Source organism: Rhea americana, unplaced genomic scaffold, assembly GCF_003343005.1.
Source record: "Rhea americana isolate MKP2758 unplaced genomic scaffold, rheAme1 scaffold_29, whole genome shotgun sequence".
Taxonomy (NCBI): Eukaryota; Metazoa; Chordata; class Aves; order Rheiformes; family Rheidae; genus Rhea; species Rhea americana.
The window spans coordinates 3,491,670-3,507,427 of NW_028186412.1; the positions used below are offsets into that span (position 1 = coordinate 3,491,670).

The window sequence follows — 15,758 nt, forward strand, 5'->3', positions numbered from 1 at the left end:
TCAGTATAGTTATTTTAGGCAAGTATGATAGAAGGGATAAGTTATTTTAAACCTGTTAAGACAGAAACACGTAATTATAACAACAAGAATCTGACCAGGAAACTGATATTAACATGCTTATTTTTACAGACTACATAGTGTAATTTGTAATGATCACAAAGTATCTAGCCTGGACCTCTTTGTATTTGAAAGATAGAATTTCCAATAATGATTTTTTGGAGCATTATTCAGTTTTGTTTCAATGAATTAGCTTATTCTATGAGATCAGATAGAATGTAGTTCAGAATAGYGCATAAAATTTTGAACAGGTGAAATTTTGCCTATTCATGACAAAGGATGACATAATTAAAACTTTTACGGTATCCTCTCTGAAACACGTGTAACTAATTGGCATATCTACAATAAAAAGTTCTTGAAGGCTTCTGTTATATTTCTGAGAAATCATTTTTGATTTGCAACATAGTAATTGCTAGTTTTATCTATAAAAATATTTACAAATCCAGTGAAACTTTTGCAACTTTTATTATTTGGTAATAGAGAACAACAACAGTTAGAAATGAATTATTTGCATTTGTATTTTTGTATTTCACTGAAGAGTAACTGTGATGACAAAAAGCAATACTTATGATGCAATGTTAAAAAAAATTACAGATTCCAAAGATTTKCAGTGGGAATTTGTGCATGGCTTGTTTGAAAATGCAATCTATGGAGGCCGTATAGATAATTACTTTGACATGAGGGTTCTTCGGTCCTATCTGGAGCAACTTTTCAATTCAAGAATCATTGGCAGTTTAAATGGTAGAGGCAAGAGGATGACTAAGTTCCCATATTCCGTCTCTTTACCGAATTCCTGCAGTATTTTGGTGGGTATACGTCTCTTATTATCTAATATAGAAAATGATACAAGTTATTTTCCAGAAGCATTATATCTGCAAGCGCAACCAAAGCTGTAATGCAAATGATACCTTCATTTCTTTGATAATTCTTTTGTATGGAACAGTAATTCCTCTGTTGTCAGAACTATTCTGCTAGATTGTTTGATCAGTGTCCTTATTTTATGATATCTGATAGGGTTTTGATGAAAAATGATATAGCTATGAAGAACTGAATAAAATCATTTGAAACTATTTTGACAAGGAGGACATCATTACATTTTTAGTAATTCAGTATATTAACCTAGTAGTGCTGTTTTACAGAACACTGAATATTCTTATCTTCTCCTGAAACAGAAGAATTTAAATATATCCTCATATTTGTAAAATGCATTAGCATTCTGGTATAGTTTGCTGATATGCTATGCATGTCGTATGTCACTTTATTTGGAGATAAATAGGAATTCTGATTCGCCTTTAGTATTCAAGAGCRTAAACGAGAGGGAATTCACCTGAATCTTAAGAACACATATCTCTCAATCTTTTCCCATATTATTTTTATTATTAATACTACTACTATTACCATTGCATTTTGAAATAGGATTCTTATTAATTTATCTTCTTATGTGGTATGGAACTATGCCAGTTACAATAAATTACTGTCATTTTTTTATCTGGATTCTGACTGTTTGGGTTTTGGATTTGGTTTGTTTATTTGCTTATTTTAAATACATTATTTAAATATGTTAAATATTTGTTTTCTGTGGAAGTGCTGAGCTAATATCATTAAAAGGGATGAAGTAAACAACTCAGATTTCTCTATTTGTGTAGATAATGTTGTCAAATAGATGGACTTTCTTCTTGTGTGCACTGCTTTAATATCTCTCTATTTCTAATAGTTTTATGATTATTACTGTAAGATTTCCATATGTTTGTGTGTCTTAAATATTTTTCTGTTAGTAGTTTTAATGAATAGAAAACTAGTAATCAAACTAAATTTGATTACTTAAGTCAGTTGGCATAATATATCTTGCCAAATAGTGTWCCCTCAGTGTTTATTGAAGAGATCTGCTGTTAGAGTTATCTCAGAACTAAGGTTCATGTCCAGGTACATTGTGTACACTTGGGGATCTGATCTTGCAAACACTCAATAAGATTACTCACAGTAATAAATCAGAACACAAGCATGAACGTGTTCAAGATCAAGGACAAAGTGCACAGAGTATAATGAATTAAGGTGCAGCCAAATATTTTTTGCCCTTAGAGCCACTGTAAGAGACATCCGAGACTAATAGTCTACCCTGGTCTACAAGGCCTCTTTCTATTTTGTATAAGACAACTGTCACTAAAATTATTATTACACTAGACCCACTACTGAGCCTATTTTGCATCTCCAGTAATAATGCAAACCTATTTTTACTTAAACAGTTTCATTTTTTTTGTATGATGATAATATCCTCAGATAGATTTCAGTAGAATCCTGTGTTCATTATATAAATAAGTATTATACTATACTATTCCAATTCCAAATGCTAAAGTCCTTTTTTCTATGTTTTATTACAGTTAATCTTATTTTTTTTCTTTTCAATTGAAGTATTGTAACTACTTTTCAGAGAAAACATCGTAGTATTTTTTTTCCTAATTAATAACATCACTATAATCAGAATTGATTTTTGCCCTTTTAGAGAGGAGACAATTTGGACTGTTGATTTTACTACTTTTTTAATAAAAACATTTATAAATAAAATTTCCAAGATATATAATGTATTATATAGTCATGTTAATTTTAGTGTCATGCAGTGCACTTATTAAAATTCTTTTCACCTTGCACTTTTAATTTTGTGAACTGARCACAGAGTTCCTTCAGTTATGTTTAGTCTTTTCTTCTAATATAGGATTATCGTAATATTATTGAAAGCCTTCCAGAAGATGATAAGCCTGAATTTTTTGGCCTGCCTGCTAATATTGCTCGCTCATCACAACGTATGATCAGTTCCCAGGTAAGGTTATATTTTACGTTGTTKATCTCTGAATCTTTTGGTTAGAGACAACAAGCACCTATTCAAAAATATGAATTTCAATAAGAAAGTCAGACTAAACAGAAGGATTTTTGAAACATTTACTTTTATCTGTAGAACACTTCTTTGTAATAACCATTACAATGTCAGAATGTAAAAGAAATTTCAAAATAAACTCTGCAGGTATTTCTGGTATAGGCAAGAATTACTTAGTTTAATTAATAGCAAGACATTCTTTAACAGTTTTTTTAAATCATATTTAATACATTGTTTTGCTATGTTCTGGCACTTGATTTTCTGTAGTTTGCATTACAAGCAATTCCGGGAGGTAAAGTTTGCTTACAACTTTGTTGATTTTCAGTTAGTTCAACATAGCTTGTGCTAACCACAATCACTTTTTCAACTTACATTTAAAACTTCAGTTTCCACAGTAGCATTTATGGGTGGTTAACTTTGCTTCTGATATTTGAAAGATTACTTCTAGCGTACAGGTCCTATCAAATGAAGATTTAGATKAGAAAACTACAGGCAAATAAGTGTCAGTTGGATTCAGGTCTTACGCAGTTGATTTTTTCTTTGAAGATGGAAACTCGGAGGACCAGAAATACCTTCACAAAGGCAAGCATGAAAATAGTCCTCTTCCAACAGTGAATGGTATGAGACAAAATGCTCTCAGTGAACTACTCCTATTTTCATTTTCATCCAACTTTTTTTCAGTAATGGGATTGTTATAGAGAACGAACATAAATGCGTATAGATTCCAAAAGAAGAAAAGGAAGAGTGTCTCTATTGCAGGTTAATACTAAAAGTTTATCCCTATATCTGATTACAGGTTTGTATGTACTAGCAAAATGAGGCTTCTGGAATTCCAGTTCTTTTAGTCTTTTTTTAGTACTCTATAGATAAGCTTATAATGAAACTTCATTGTATATCATGTGTCAGCCATTGGTAATATCTCTCACACAAAATCATCTGATTCCTTACCCACAGTATCCTCATGTATCGGAATTTCTCAGAGCAACCATACTCATTTGATCAAAATTCCAGCTAGCCTTTTACCTTAGATTTTTAAAGTCTTGCACTATCATCTCTTTGAATTATCAGTTTGTTTCACCTTCAGTATATCCTCTGAATCATAAAATTAACAGTTCTTTCAGGAGAGAAATTGTAACTATGAATGGAATTCAGACCTTCAGATTCAGATATTTCATTTGCTGTTATATTTCAGGTACCTTATGAAATGATTTTCATAATGTGTGTGACTCAGTTGCCATGTAGTCCATGAAGACAGGAACAATGGAAGAATTTATCCATTTAAATTCATACACCTAATTTTAGTGGATAGGCTCCGCTGGAGATCTTCAAAAGGATCTCTTCTGGAGATCTTCAAAAGCAGCTGCCTTCCTCCATGGTACAGATACTTGCATATTTACYTTAGGAGAACTACTTTATTATACACAAAAAGAATTCAGAGAAAATTAAATACCTCTTTACTATAGAGTAGGCTGTACAGTGGTTGTGGTTATAAGGAYTCCTTATTTCTTTCTAATAGAAAGGAAGGTCTCTTTCTATACTTTACAAAAAGGATTGCTTTTGCATCTGTTGAATCCTGAACAATGGTTTCAAATGCAATACATGTGTATTTTAAGACCTGAAGTTCAGCTTCATTGTTTATGGCCTTTTATACTAGTGGTAGGGTCTTCAAACATCCAAACAGTATCTGGTCTGGTGTTATAAGCTATGTGTATTGGAATTGGTCAAAATGGACCTTATGAGCATATTCCTGAAGAAATCAAAGCAGCCTCCAAAAAATCTGATCTCATGATGGAAAGACCTTGCACTTTAACTTAAAATAGTCTGCAAGGTAGAGATCATTACCTTTTTAAAACTTGTGGGTTTTCCGTAGTCTGTTTTTTCTACATTTGAAAGAAATACTATCTATGATGATTAAAAAAACAGAAAAACCGTGTCATTCAGGCATCTATTTATTAGTGGAATTACTCTGTATCAGTATATTTCACTATCCTTCATTTACATGCAAGCTTTGTCATACTTTTCTGTCATAGACCTGTGGGAAATGCTGAGATTCAGAATAGAACACATCTCATCCAATAATTTTCTGTTCTGTTGACACTTCCTTCAGTTTCCCGTTGTTGGGGTTGTTTTATTAGAGAACAGAGAATATTTTATTTGACCTTTGATTGTTAAATTCCCATAGCACATTTAATGAGTTGTATATATATGAATGTAGAGTGATTAAATATTTAAGAAAACTTTAAGATATTTTTCTGTATCCATAGTTTTTTACTTTTTGGTGATGAATGTGGACTCATGAGAGTAATATATACCTTTCTACCATTAATACTTATTTTGAATGTAGTATCTGTGCTATGGGTAAACGGCGTGAACACATGAAATCTAGTACCTTATCCAGGTATCTTTCTTTGTTCCCAAGTAGCTCTATGCTAAAATTATTTTTAGCATTATCACTGAAAATAATAAGAAAAATATGTTCGGATGATTATCTTCAGTTATAATCATTTAGGAATTAAATGAACGCAGAATTCTTGAGACACTCTCTGATCAAATAATTCAGTTGATGTTGAACAGCATCCACCCATGTAAGTTGTTTTGTTAGTTCTATTTACATTATTAATATAATTTCAATTAATGGAATAGTTCTTGCATCTTCTGTTCTTCAGTGAACATTAGTTCAGTCCCCAAATTCAAAAACAATAGTTTGGCAGAGAGAAGATGAGTGATATTTTGTGCTTACCTTTTTCTGAAAGGGAACACTTTTGAAGAATTCTTAATTTCTCCCAGTCATCAAAATTTTATCATCTTTATTATTTAGAAATGAGAAATTAAAAAAGAGTTGCTCTCACTAAAGAGCAGCATATATCTACTTATGTATATTATAATAATGAAAAGTAATTGTTTCTCAATTTAATGAAAATAAAGTGCCAGGCTCTTTCTGAGTCTGTGTTTAAAAATGATTAGTGTTAAATATCTCACTTACTTCTGTAGCAGCAAGATATGGCAGATGGCTGTATCATAGTCGAGAGTTCTCAGCTATCATATGACTGCAGTCTAGTTCAGATCTGATTATATGTTTTAAATGTGAGAGTATAGTTGTTGTAGTGCTTCAGGAATACAAGATGATGAGAGATTTGTCATGTATTTCTCTGAGTCGTGTGTGCCCCAACTTGGGTGAATGATCTATTATGTTGGCTTCAACAAAAATCTGCTGTCTGCTTCCAATACTGTAGTTGAATCTAATTAATAGCACAACTAATAGATTCTTTGGGATAGTTATTCATATTCTCCTTTATGGAGCCAGAAAATATCAAGTATCTGTACTGGGAATTATTTCTTGTTTTCCTTGTAACTTCTATTTTGTCAGTCTAAGAAGAGAAGTGCTGAAGTGACTTGAATTCTGGACATCTTGAACATAAACACTTTGTTTACTTTGTTTTACTAAACTTTTCAGCTGATGATGTTTTTATCACTTCTTTTCCCCTACATGTCTATTCAGTTTCCTATCTTGTATCATTTGAGTTACCTTAGTGTATTTGAGAAATCTACAAGGATGTAGCATATATGACACATGATCCAAGGGAATTCATTTTCTTTTGGGGCCAGCAGCTGGAATTCAAGGGTGAAAAGGAACTAGATACCAGTGTTTAAGCAGTTGGTTCCCATTGCTGGTATAACCTGATCCAGTACAGTGTGGATCTGCTGGAGATCCTGTGTCATATCTGCCTATCTATGACATTTTCTTGGATACCCTAYACAGTCTTAAATGGCAATATGTATAGCAACTGAGTTGAGCAACTAATGCTTAGAGCTTAGAGATGAGTTTGAATAAAGAATGGCTGTAAAGAATGGCCTGCATTGAAAATAGGTAATGCTCACAGACAGACAAAAAACATTTTCTTTTTTGAGTTCAGATTTGCTCTGTGGGGTTTTTAACATCTCTTAGGTCAAATGGGGATCCGGTTTAGAACTTTGGAGCAAAGCTTTATTTTTTTTATCTAGTCCAACCCCTGGTGAAGCAGGATCACCTAGAGCACATTGCACAGGATCGCATCAAGGCGGGTTTTGAAGATCTCCGSAGAAGGAGACTCCACAACCTCTCTGGGCAACCTGTTCCAGTGCTCTGTCACCCTTACAGTAAAGAAACTTGTCCTCATGGAAGATTATTTAATTTACACTTACTTAATCTRTAAAGATCTGCAGTTGTTAAAATTACAGTATTTGGGAATAAGTCCTTAATTAACCTGCACAAAATCAGAATAGATTCAGGAGAGTTACTCTGTGAAGCAGTATACATGGTGAATGTCTCATTTACATGCAAACTCACACTCTACTGAACTGCTGTATTTTACTATAAACTATGGGACAGAATCTTGAAAATACGATACTGTTGCTGTGGTTACAATTCTGTGGTGTTCCTTTGTAAAATGAGAGCCTCTTCCTTCCAATAGTAGCTTGCATTGCTTCTTTAAACACCTTCTTTAAGTTACTACCAGCTCAAACAGTCACCATGTCACTAGCACCAAAAAGATCAGATTTAGTGCCCTTTATTTCCACTGCTTCAYGGAGTCTGTAGAAAATATATGATATATTCTCTTATGCTTATAATTTATGTCTGCTATCCCATATAGTTTCCCCCACCTACTAGACATCATCCTTTCTCAGGCTGCATTTTTTTTTTTTTAACTAACATCTTCTTCTTTATGCAGAGAGGCACAGAGCATTACTGTGTCCCCCACTAAACTCAGGATTAAGGGAAGCAGAAGTTCTTTTAAAATATAGATATTTTAAAAACATTTAGCTAAACCAGTGGAGACCTTCTATTAGGTCTCAGAGATTTAAAATAATCATTCATATATATATTGACTTTAAATAAATAATATTCATCAAACTTTTGTCATTTCAAAATCTTTTAAAATAAATACTAAACAGATAATACTGTGATTTGTTTAACTAAGCATGAAGTTATAGTGATGCAATTGTTTTATAAGAAATCTGATTTCGTTTTGTGAAATGGTCTCACTGTACAACACTTAGATCAACAGAAATATAATATAGACCTGTGAATATTATTTATTTTTTCGTTCATTCATTTATTTTTCATTCATTTGTTTTGCTGCAGCATGATGCTTCTGTGCTATAGCAGAGATTTGCTGTAGCACAGTGCAGCATTTTGCAGTCATGCAGAGATCTGTTCTGTAACCTACTGCATTGCTAATGTTGGTGTAAGCCAACACCGTGTAAGCAAAACACTGAAAGGAAACAGACTTTTTTTCCAATAAACAGGCCAAATATTGGTTCATACTATATTCATAGCTTCTTTTTTTCACAAATTACTTCTTCCATTTTAAGTGCTAAGTACTGCTAGCTGAATTATTTTAATACTGGTAGTGACTATTAAATCATTAGAAATTATGTTCCAAGGTGCTGTGCAGGCATACGGGCAAATCATAGAGTATTAATACTGCATGCATACTCAATACTGGTAAGAATCATTTTCTTTTTAAGAATATATTTAGCTTAAATAGATGTGATCTTTTCAGGAACCTGACTTAGGAACCTTTTAGGAACCTGACTTTCCTGGGTTTTCTCTATAATTATTTTATGTAGGAAATTTTGGTTAATTTTTAGAGGCCATATTTCTAGAGTTCACTGTGGCTTTGGTTCAGTCACACCTACTGCTACAAGATACATCTCTGACAGTGTCCCTTAGGTTGAATATATCTATGAATAATCTCCCATCTCTTGCTGTGTTTTCTCTGCAAAGAGCACAGTAAAAATACTGGCAGTCTTCAGGAATCCCAGACCCTGAAGACAAGAGAGAAAGTCTGGAAAAAGGAAGACTTTCCCTTGATAGAGGAGAACTGGGTCAGAAATCATTTAGGCACACTTGATATCCACAAATCCATGGGCCCTGATGGGATGCACCCTCAAGTGCTGAGGGAGCTGGCGGATGTTAGTGCTAGGCCACTCTCCATCATTTTTGAAAGCTCATGGAGAACAGCAGAGGTGCCTGAGGACTGGAAGAGATCAGTCTTCGAAAAGGGCAAGAAGGAGGATCATTGGAAATTACCAGCCATTCAGCCTCATTTCCCTCCCTGGAAAGGTGATGGAATACCTGTATGTCATCTCTAARCATGTGGGGGAAAATAAGGTGATCAGGAGTGGATCAGGTGATCATTATGGATTCACTAATGGGAAATCACGCTTAACCAATCTGATAGCCTTCTCTAATGGAATGGCTGCTGGGTCCCATAACATCTTCATGGGTAAGCTCAGGAARTGCAGGCTAAATGAGTGGACAGTGAGGTGGACTGAGAACTGGCTGGAAGTCAGAGCTCAAAGGGTTGTCATCAGCAGCGCAGTCTAGTTGAAGACTTGTAGGTAGTGGTGTTCCCCAGGGTTGGTACTGGGTCAAGTCTGGTTCAACTTCTTCATCAGTGAACGAAAAGACAGAGTGCCTCCTCAGCAAGTTTGCTGACAATAGCAAACTGGAAGGAGTGACTGATGCATCAGAAGGCCATACTGCCATTCAGAGAGATCTGGACAGGCTGGAGAGCTGGGCGGAGAGGAACCTCATGAGTTTCAACAAAGGCAAGTGTAGGGTCCTGCACCTAGGGAGGAATAACCCCATGCACCAGTACAGGCTGGGGGCTGACCTGCTGGAAAGCAGTTCTGCAGAGAAGGACCTGGGAGTGCTGGTGGATGACAAGTTGACCATGAGCCAGCAGTGTGCCCTCGTGGCCAAGAAAGCCAGTGGTATCCTGGGGTGTACTGGGAAGATTGTTGCCAGCAGGTCTTGGGAGGTGATCCTGCCCCTCTGCTCAGCCCTGGTGAGGCCTTATCTGGAGTGCTGGGTACAGTTTTGGCCCTCAGTACAAGAGAGACATGGAGCTACTGGAGGGAGTCCAGCGTAGGACTATGATCAGAGGACTGAAGCATCTGCCATGTGAGGAAAGGCTGCAAGAGCTGGGCCTGTTTGCCCTGGGGAAGAGAAGACTGATAGGGGACCCTATGAATGTCTACAAATACCTTAAGGGAGAGTGTTAAGGAGATGGGGCCAGATTCAGTGGTGCCAAGCAACAGGACAAGAGGCAATGGGCAAAAACTGAACCACAGGAAGTTCCGCCTGAATATGAGGAAGAACTTCTTTCCTGAGTGACAGAACACTGGAACAGGTTGCCTGGAGAAGTGTGGAGTCTCCTTCTCTGCAGATATTTGAAACCCGCCTGGATGCCATGCTAACGTGCTCTAGGTAACCCTGGTCGAGCAGGATTTAGACTAAATGATCTCCAAAGGTCCCTTCTAACTGCAACCATTCTGTGACTCTGTGCTGTCATATTGGCTAGCACTCTTGGGTGAATTCCCTCTGGATTCTGTGTATTTGAATACGTTCTAAGTGGTTCTCTAAGTAGTCTATAGCTGTTTCTCTCCCACTGCTAGCTGCCCCTTTCCTTCCTAAACTATGCTACAGAGGCTTTGCATGTGAAGCCTAAAGCAAAATAGTGAGTAGTCAGGCTTTTATGTATTGTTCCTCACATTCATCAACAGTCCCTCATTTTCTTTAAACTTTTGCATATGTGTAGAATCCATCTCACCCTTAATTGTTCCTTGCTGGTCTTGGCTCCAGCTGGATTTTGGACTTCCTGATTTCATCCTGAAGTGCACAAGCAGTGCTTTAATCCCATCCTTTGTTGTCTGTCCTTGATTTCACTTGTATGCTCCTCTTTTCTTGTATTTTAATCCATTGATAAACTCCTTCCTTACCCAGACAGTCCTGCTGCTGAAAATTCTGGTCTTTCCACACAGTAAGATGATTTGTTCTGAAATTCTAAAAGAAAATTTCTTTTCTCCCTTTCTAATCAGCCAGCTTTTCTGGTAACCATGCCTATCCTCAGCATAGGTGTTTATAAATGCAAATAATAGCTCCTGTTTATGGCATTTGGCCATTAGCCAGATCTTTAGAAATTCCCTGTTGTAATGCCCTTAATTTAGTGCAGCAAGTAGCTTTTTCTCATACATTTTAAAATATCAAGATATGTATTTACAAAAAATGGTATGAAAGGGGCTGGCTGGCTGAAAGGTAACTTAAGTTAAAATTGTATCTAGCAGGTCCCTCATGTTTTTTTTTCAAACTTTTAAGATAGAATTCCCATGAAAAATCTGTTGATGCAGATCTTTGACTTAGTATAAAGCTTGTGCATTTTATTTCTCATACTCAGTAAAAATCTCATTTTGCAAAACACTGCCTTAAATATCAATTTGGACATGTACAAGACTAGAATACACATAGAGTACATTTAGAAGTTTGTAGAAAAGACCTATGTTTGTATGTCATATGTATGTTCATGTAGTCAACAGAATATTTTATACTTATGAATGACAGCTGAATCATTTGAAAAGTTAGAGCTTGTTCTAGCAGAAACTCAACATATAGAAATAATATTCAATGCATTATATCAGAATGATTTAAGTAAATTGTGATATATGAACAGCAGTTTACAAAATCAGAAAAAATCTTATTGCCTAGTTATACACCCTGCAAAAATWATATAAACATGGAGTCCTCACATTGAATGAATCTTCTTATAGATGTGATTGCTTAAAGAGAAACAACAATTTCTTTTACAAAATCCATTAGAAGTCAGAAGTAATAGCTCATCATACCTTCAGATAGCTGCTAAATGTGATACTCATTTAAAATATTTACTGGTGATTAGCTATTCTGCTTGTTCTTGAGACTTAGACATTTGTACAATTAGTACAAAAAATTATATTTTGTTATAGCCACTTTTTCGTTCTGTGACTAATTGTTGAGCTGAAATGAATAGCAGGTGAATAATGGAAAACAATGTAGCAGTGTAGTAAGSCAAGCAAGATGTTAGCCAGGGTCAAGAAATTTCAAGTGTATCTTGCCTCATTAAAGGCAATAATCTCATAGACTTCAATAAAACAAAATGTTATCCTTGAGTTCTTTTTTCAGATTTGTTCTGACCTGCTCTTACATTCAGCAAGTCACTAATTCTGTGTATCTTCCTGCTGTTCCTTGCAGGTATTGTTTACTTAGACTGTAACTGCTCACCATCTGCTGAAAATTAGTCAGATGTATAGTTGTTCCACAGTTCCTATACTGGTTTTTACCTTGTTAATGGCAGCTGTGAGGACACTACATTAAGGAGTTTAGGGGAGGATGTATAAGGACTTGTAGAACTCTTAGACTGCTGGATCATCATGCTCAAGCTCATATGTCTCCACAGCTGTTACTGCCCAAGTCATCTGAGGTAAAGCTAGTGTGAATATGTCCACCCAATATTACAATCATATATCTGAATACAGTGTTTTTACTGTGTTTAGAATAGGGGAGTTTGTGATTATTTTTTCAAGATGCAGTTGTAATATAAAAACAGCTGTAGTTTCCTCTGTATTCATCAGTAGACCAGATTTTCAGTTTTGACTTCCAGCTCTTTAATGGGACTCTCAGCACTGGTATCTGACTTAATCACTCCCAATCGCCCATAATTCTAATCATGTTTCATTGAATAATATAGGTATAATTATTGAAAAGATAGCACTACAAACATGCAATTGAARTTATTCTTTTAACTTATTACTGTTGATGTCAGAATAAATGTAAATTTATTTCCTTAAAATAATTTAGCATTTTTATAGCCCTTGTATCAACTGTGCAGAATATATATTAACTGACATCTATGAAGTGCATCTAACATCACAAATATAATAGGCTGCAGCATAAATTAATGTAGCAACGTACTAGTGTATTTATTATTATCTAACAGTCAGACAATTTAAGTGCTTAAACTTAACAAGAATTTTTAAAATATGGGGAGTATTCAATACCTTCTTTATATATCCGTTCTGTATATCGTGGTTATATACCCATAAAAGAAATGTGCTGTGCTATTGGAATGGAATGGAACTCACAGTAATGTGCTGTGATGGGAAACGCAGCCTTTGCCATTGCAGCATATCAAAGCAGTCCTTCAAGTAACCTTACAAATTCTCACCGGAATGGCACTACCTATATGAGAATATATTAGTGCCATGAGTATGAGAAGTTTGTTCTCCTTCAAGAACAGGCTGTAATTATCCAGGTTTCTTAAATTTGTCAGGGTGTTTAATTAGATAAGGTCGTCCACATCTTCTGCCCTCCCCTTTAGCTTCTTGTTCTCCAACTGTTCTGTGTCCTAGGGACCTCTAAAAAGTAAAACCCATAGCTATCCTTTGGGAGAAGATACTGCTGGGCCAGTACTGGGCCTGTGCAGTCTATTTCCAGCATCCTACTGATCTTTCTCTCTTCCTCTGCTGAACCTCTGCTCTACAAAAGAACCTGCTTGGTGTCAAAGGTGCACGATCCTCTTCTGTTCCTCTTATATAAAAGGTATTAGTGGTGTCAATGTCATTCCCTTTCCTCCTCTGTATTTTGCACAAGGGGCATATAGCTCTGGAACAAGTCCTGTCCTACTTTGCATCTTTATTGTGTGAATGTTCAGCTTTGAGTTGACCTTGAAGGAATAACAAAAGATCAAGCATGGACTGCTGGTAAAAACTCATCCACATGCAATGTGAATGATTTACTTATGACTGGCATTAAAGTACCCTTGTCCTAATGACCTTCATGGATCCTGTTCTTGCAGAGACGGTAGGGGATACTGAGAGACTGAAAGAGGCTGTTTATACAGCAGCGTGGGTAACTGCAGCCAAACTACAAAGGACAATATTAAGTCTGTGGTTCTGTCACAAAGAATGTCAAACGGACATCTGTTCTCTGTCTTGACACACTAAGGTCAACAAAGACCAGTTGCATTGCACTGAGTTACTACTTTGCTGGTATTTACTAATGTGATTATGCTATAGCTTCGTATTTTACTTTAAGCTGTAAAGTATTATAAAAGCAGAAATCTCTTCTGAACAGTTTTGTAAAGGGATTTATTGTTTCATTCAGAGGAAATAAAACATAGAAATGATTTTTCTTTTAAGACTACATCTTTCTAAAACTGGTAGATGGCAGTAGAGTATCTGCTTGATATTTTCTGTAGATTTACTGAGAGGCAATTTGATAGGTTTTTGTTCAAAAATAAGAATTCTTTTATCTGTTCCATAGTTTTGGGAAAAAAAATAGTGGATATCTGACTGACAAATCTTTTCTGGTGTGGTTTCTTAAAAGTAGAACAATAAACACATTTAGTTCAGAAATGATCAATTCTGTTTTTTTTTTCAGTGACATAGAATTTCACAAAACATTTTTGGCTTTATTTCTTTCCTCCCTTTTGAATTGCAAAACTGTGTGTATTATTTGATTGTATTGTATAATTTTTAGGGTATATTGCTTGTGAAATAGGTACAAGACTCAGATACCAGCTTGTGTTTACTATATATTGTATTTGTCAAGTATCGTGTTTTACAGTATTAGTGATTTACTGACGGCAAGCCTTTTTATTCATCCCATGCATACATGGAGAATAGAAACAGCTTTTGTGTTCCTGGAATTCTGTTTTTATCAATACTCCTCAATCTTTATTTTAATTTTAATGTTTAAAATAATTTTCTAATAGTTCCATATGAAGTCACGTGGGATCATTCATTATCTTTCTTGTTTTCCATTCTGTTCATTATCTCTTTTACTTTCTCCAAATGTGTTTTCTTTAAATGTAATGCTGTGGTATATACCCACAGAAACCCATAAAAAGAAGTATGCAATACATGAAAAATCTGAGCTGCAGTTAGTTTTAATAACTGGGTAAATAAATATTGACATTGTAGGTTTGATTATCACACCTTTTTTAATCTATGTAATTCACATTTTTTCAGTACTGACAATGCAAAGATATATACAACATAAGAATTTTCCACTAAGATTGGAAAAAAATATTTGGTAGCAATTTCTGTATACTGTCCATAGTTATTAAATGCACTATTCACAGATAAATTACTCTATTGAATTTTCAGTATAAATCCTGCTGTGATTAGTTTTCCATACCTAAAACAGAGTTCCTGTATGAAAACTGATGGTTCTGAATAACCTTTTCACTCCTTTTATTATTAACCATAATGGCTTATTATTAGCCATTAATTTATATTTGTATTAACTTTCTTTCCACCCCCTCTTGTATTTTCAGTCATGGCATTGTTTCCTACTTTATGGTAATTCTTTGCACTCTTGTTGTTTATTCAAAATATTGAGATGTGTATTTGGACTGGACTAGGACAGCATGTAAGAGATTTTAGTTTGTAATGTATTAAAAGAATACATTAAAATAACAACAGGGAACATTTTGAAAGTTAGATATTTTAAAAGTGCTCTGATTTCAGTAGCCCTGTTTTGCTATGATTAGTTTCTGAGATTGCTTAGTATTATAGCTATAATTGCAGCTACTTAGTACCTCTCCAAATCAGAGTGCAACGGATATGATTCAACTGATTTAACATTGATGTCTGAATCTATTCTAGTCACTTCTAGTCTCTTTTCATGGTGTTAGAAGTATCATTTTTAAGACATAGCTAGTCTCATCCTAATATTAACATCTAAAACGGTGTCCTGAAATTACCTTTTCTATATGTTAACCATAATGTGAGCTGATAATAACTACCTCACTATATATATAGTGTAGTAAGATGAGCTGCAAGTTTGAATTTTGATTTCTAGGAAATGAAAACCCTCATTCTAGTTTTCACAATACAGACCCGTCTATCTCATTTACCTACCTAAGGACCTTAGTCTTCCTATGTAATCAATAGAAAGGACTTCTGAAGGACAATTGAGTCACAGTCAGAGTCACAGAATGGGTGAGATTGGAAGGGACCTCTGGAGATC

The 15,758-nt window shown here is 35.0% G+C and overlaps 1 protein-coding gene across 1 annotated transcript in view; it reads left to right on the forward strand.

Annotated features, from left to right (window-relative positions):
• The window catches only part of DYNC2H1 (dynein cytoplasmic 2 heavy chain 1), a 170,341-nt gene that overhangs the window by 104,092 nt on the left and 50,491 nt on the right, over positions 1 to 15,758 (forward strand). The window contains exons 81-82 of the mRNA XM_085309033.1: positions 652 to 863; positions 2,768 to 2,872. Of these exons, the coding sequence (XP_085165159.1) occupies positions 652 to 863; positions 2,768 to 2,872 (317 nt within the window). The remainder of the gene's footprint in view (positions 1 to 651; positions 864 to 2,767; positions 2,873 to 15,758) is intronic.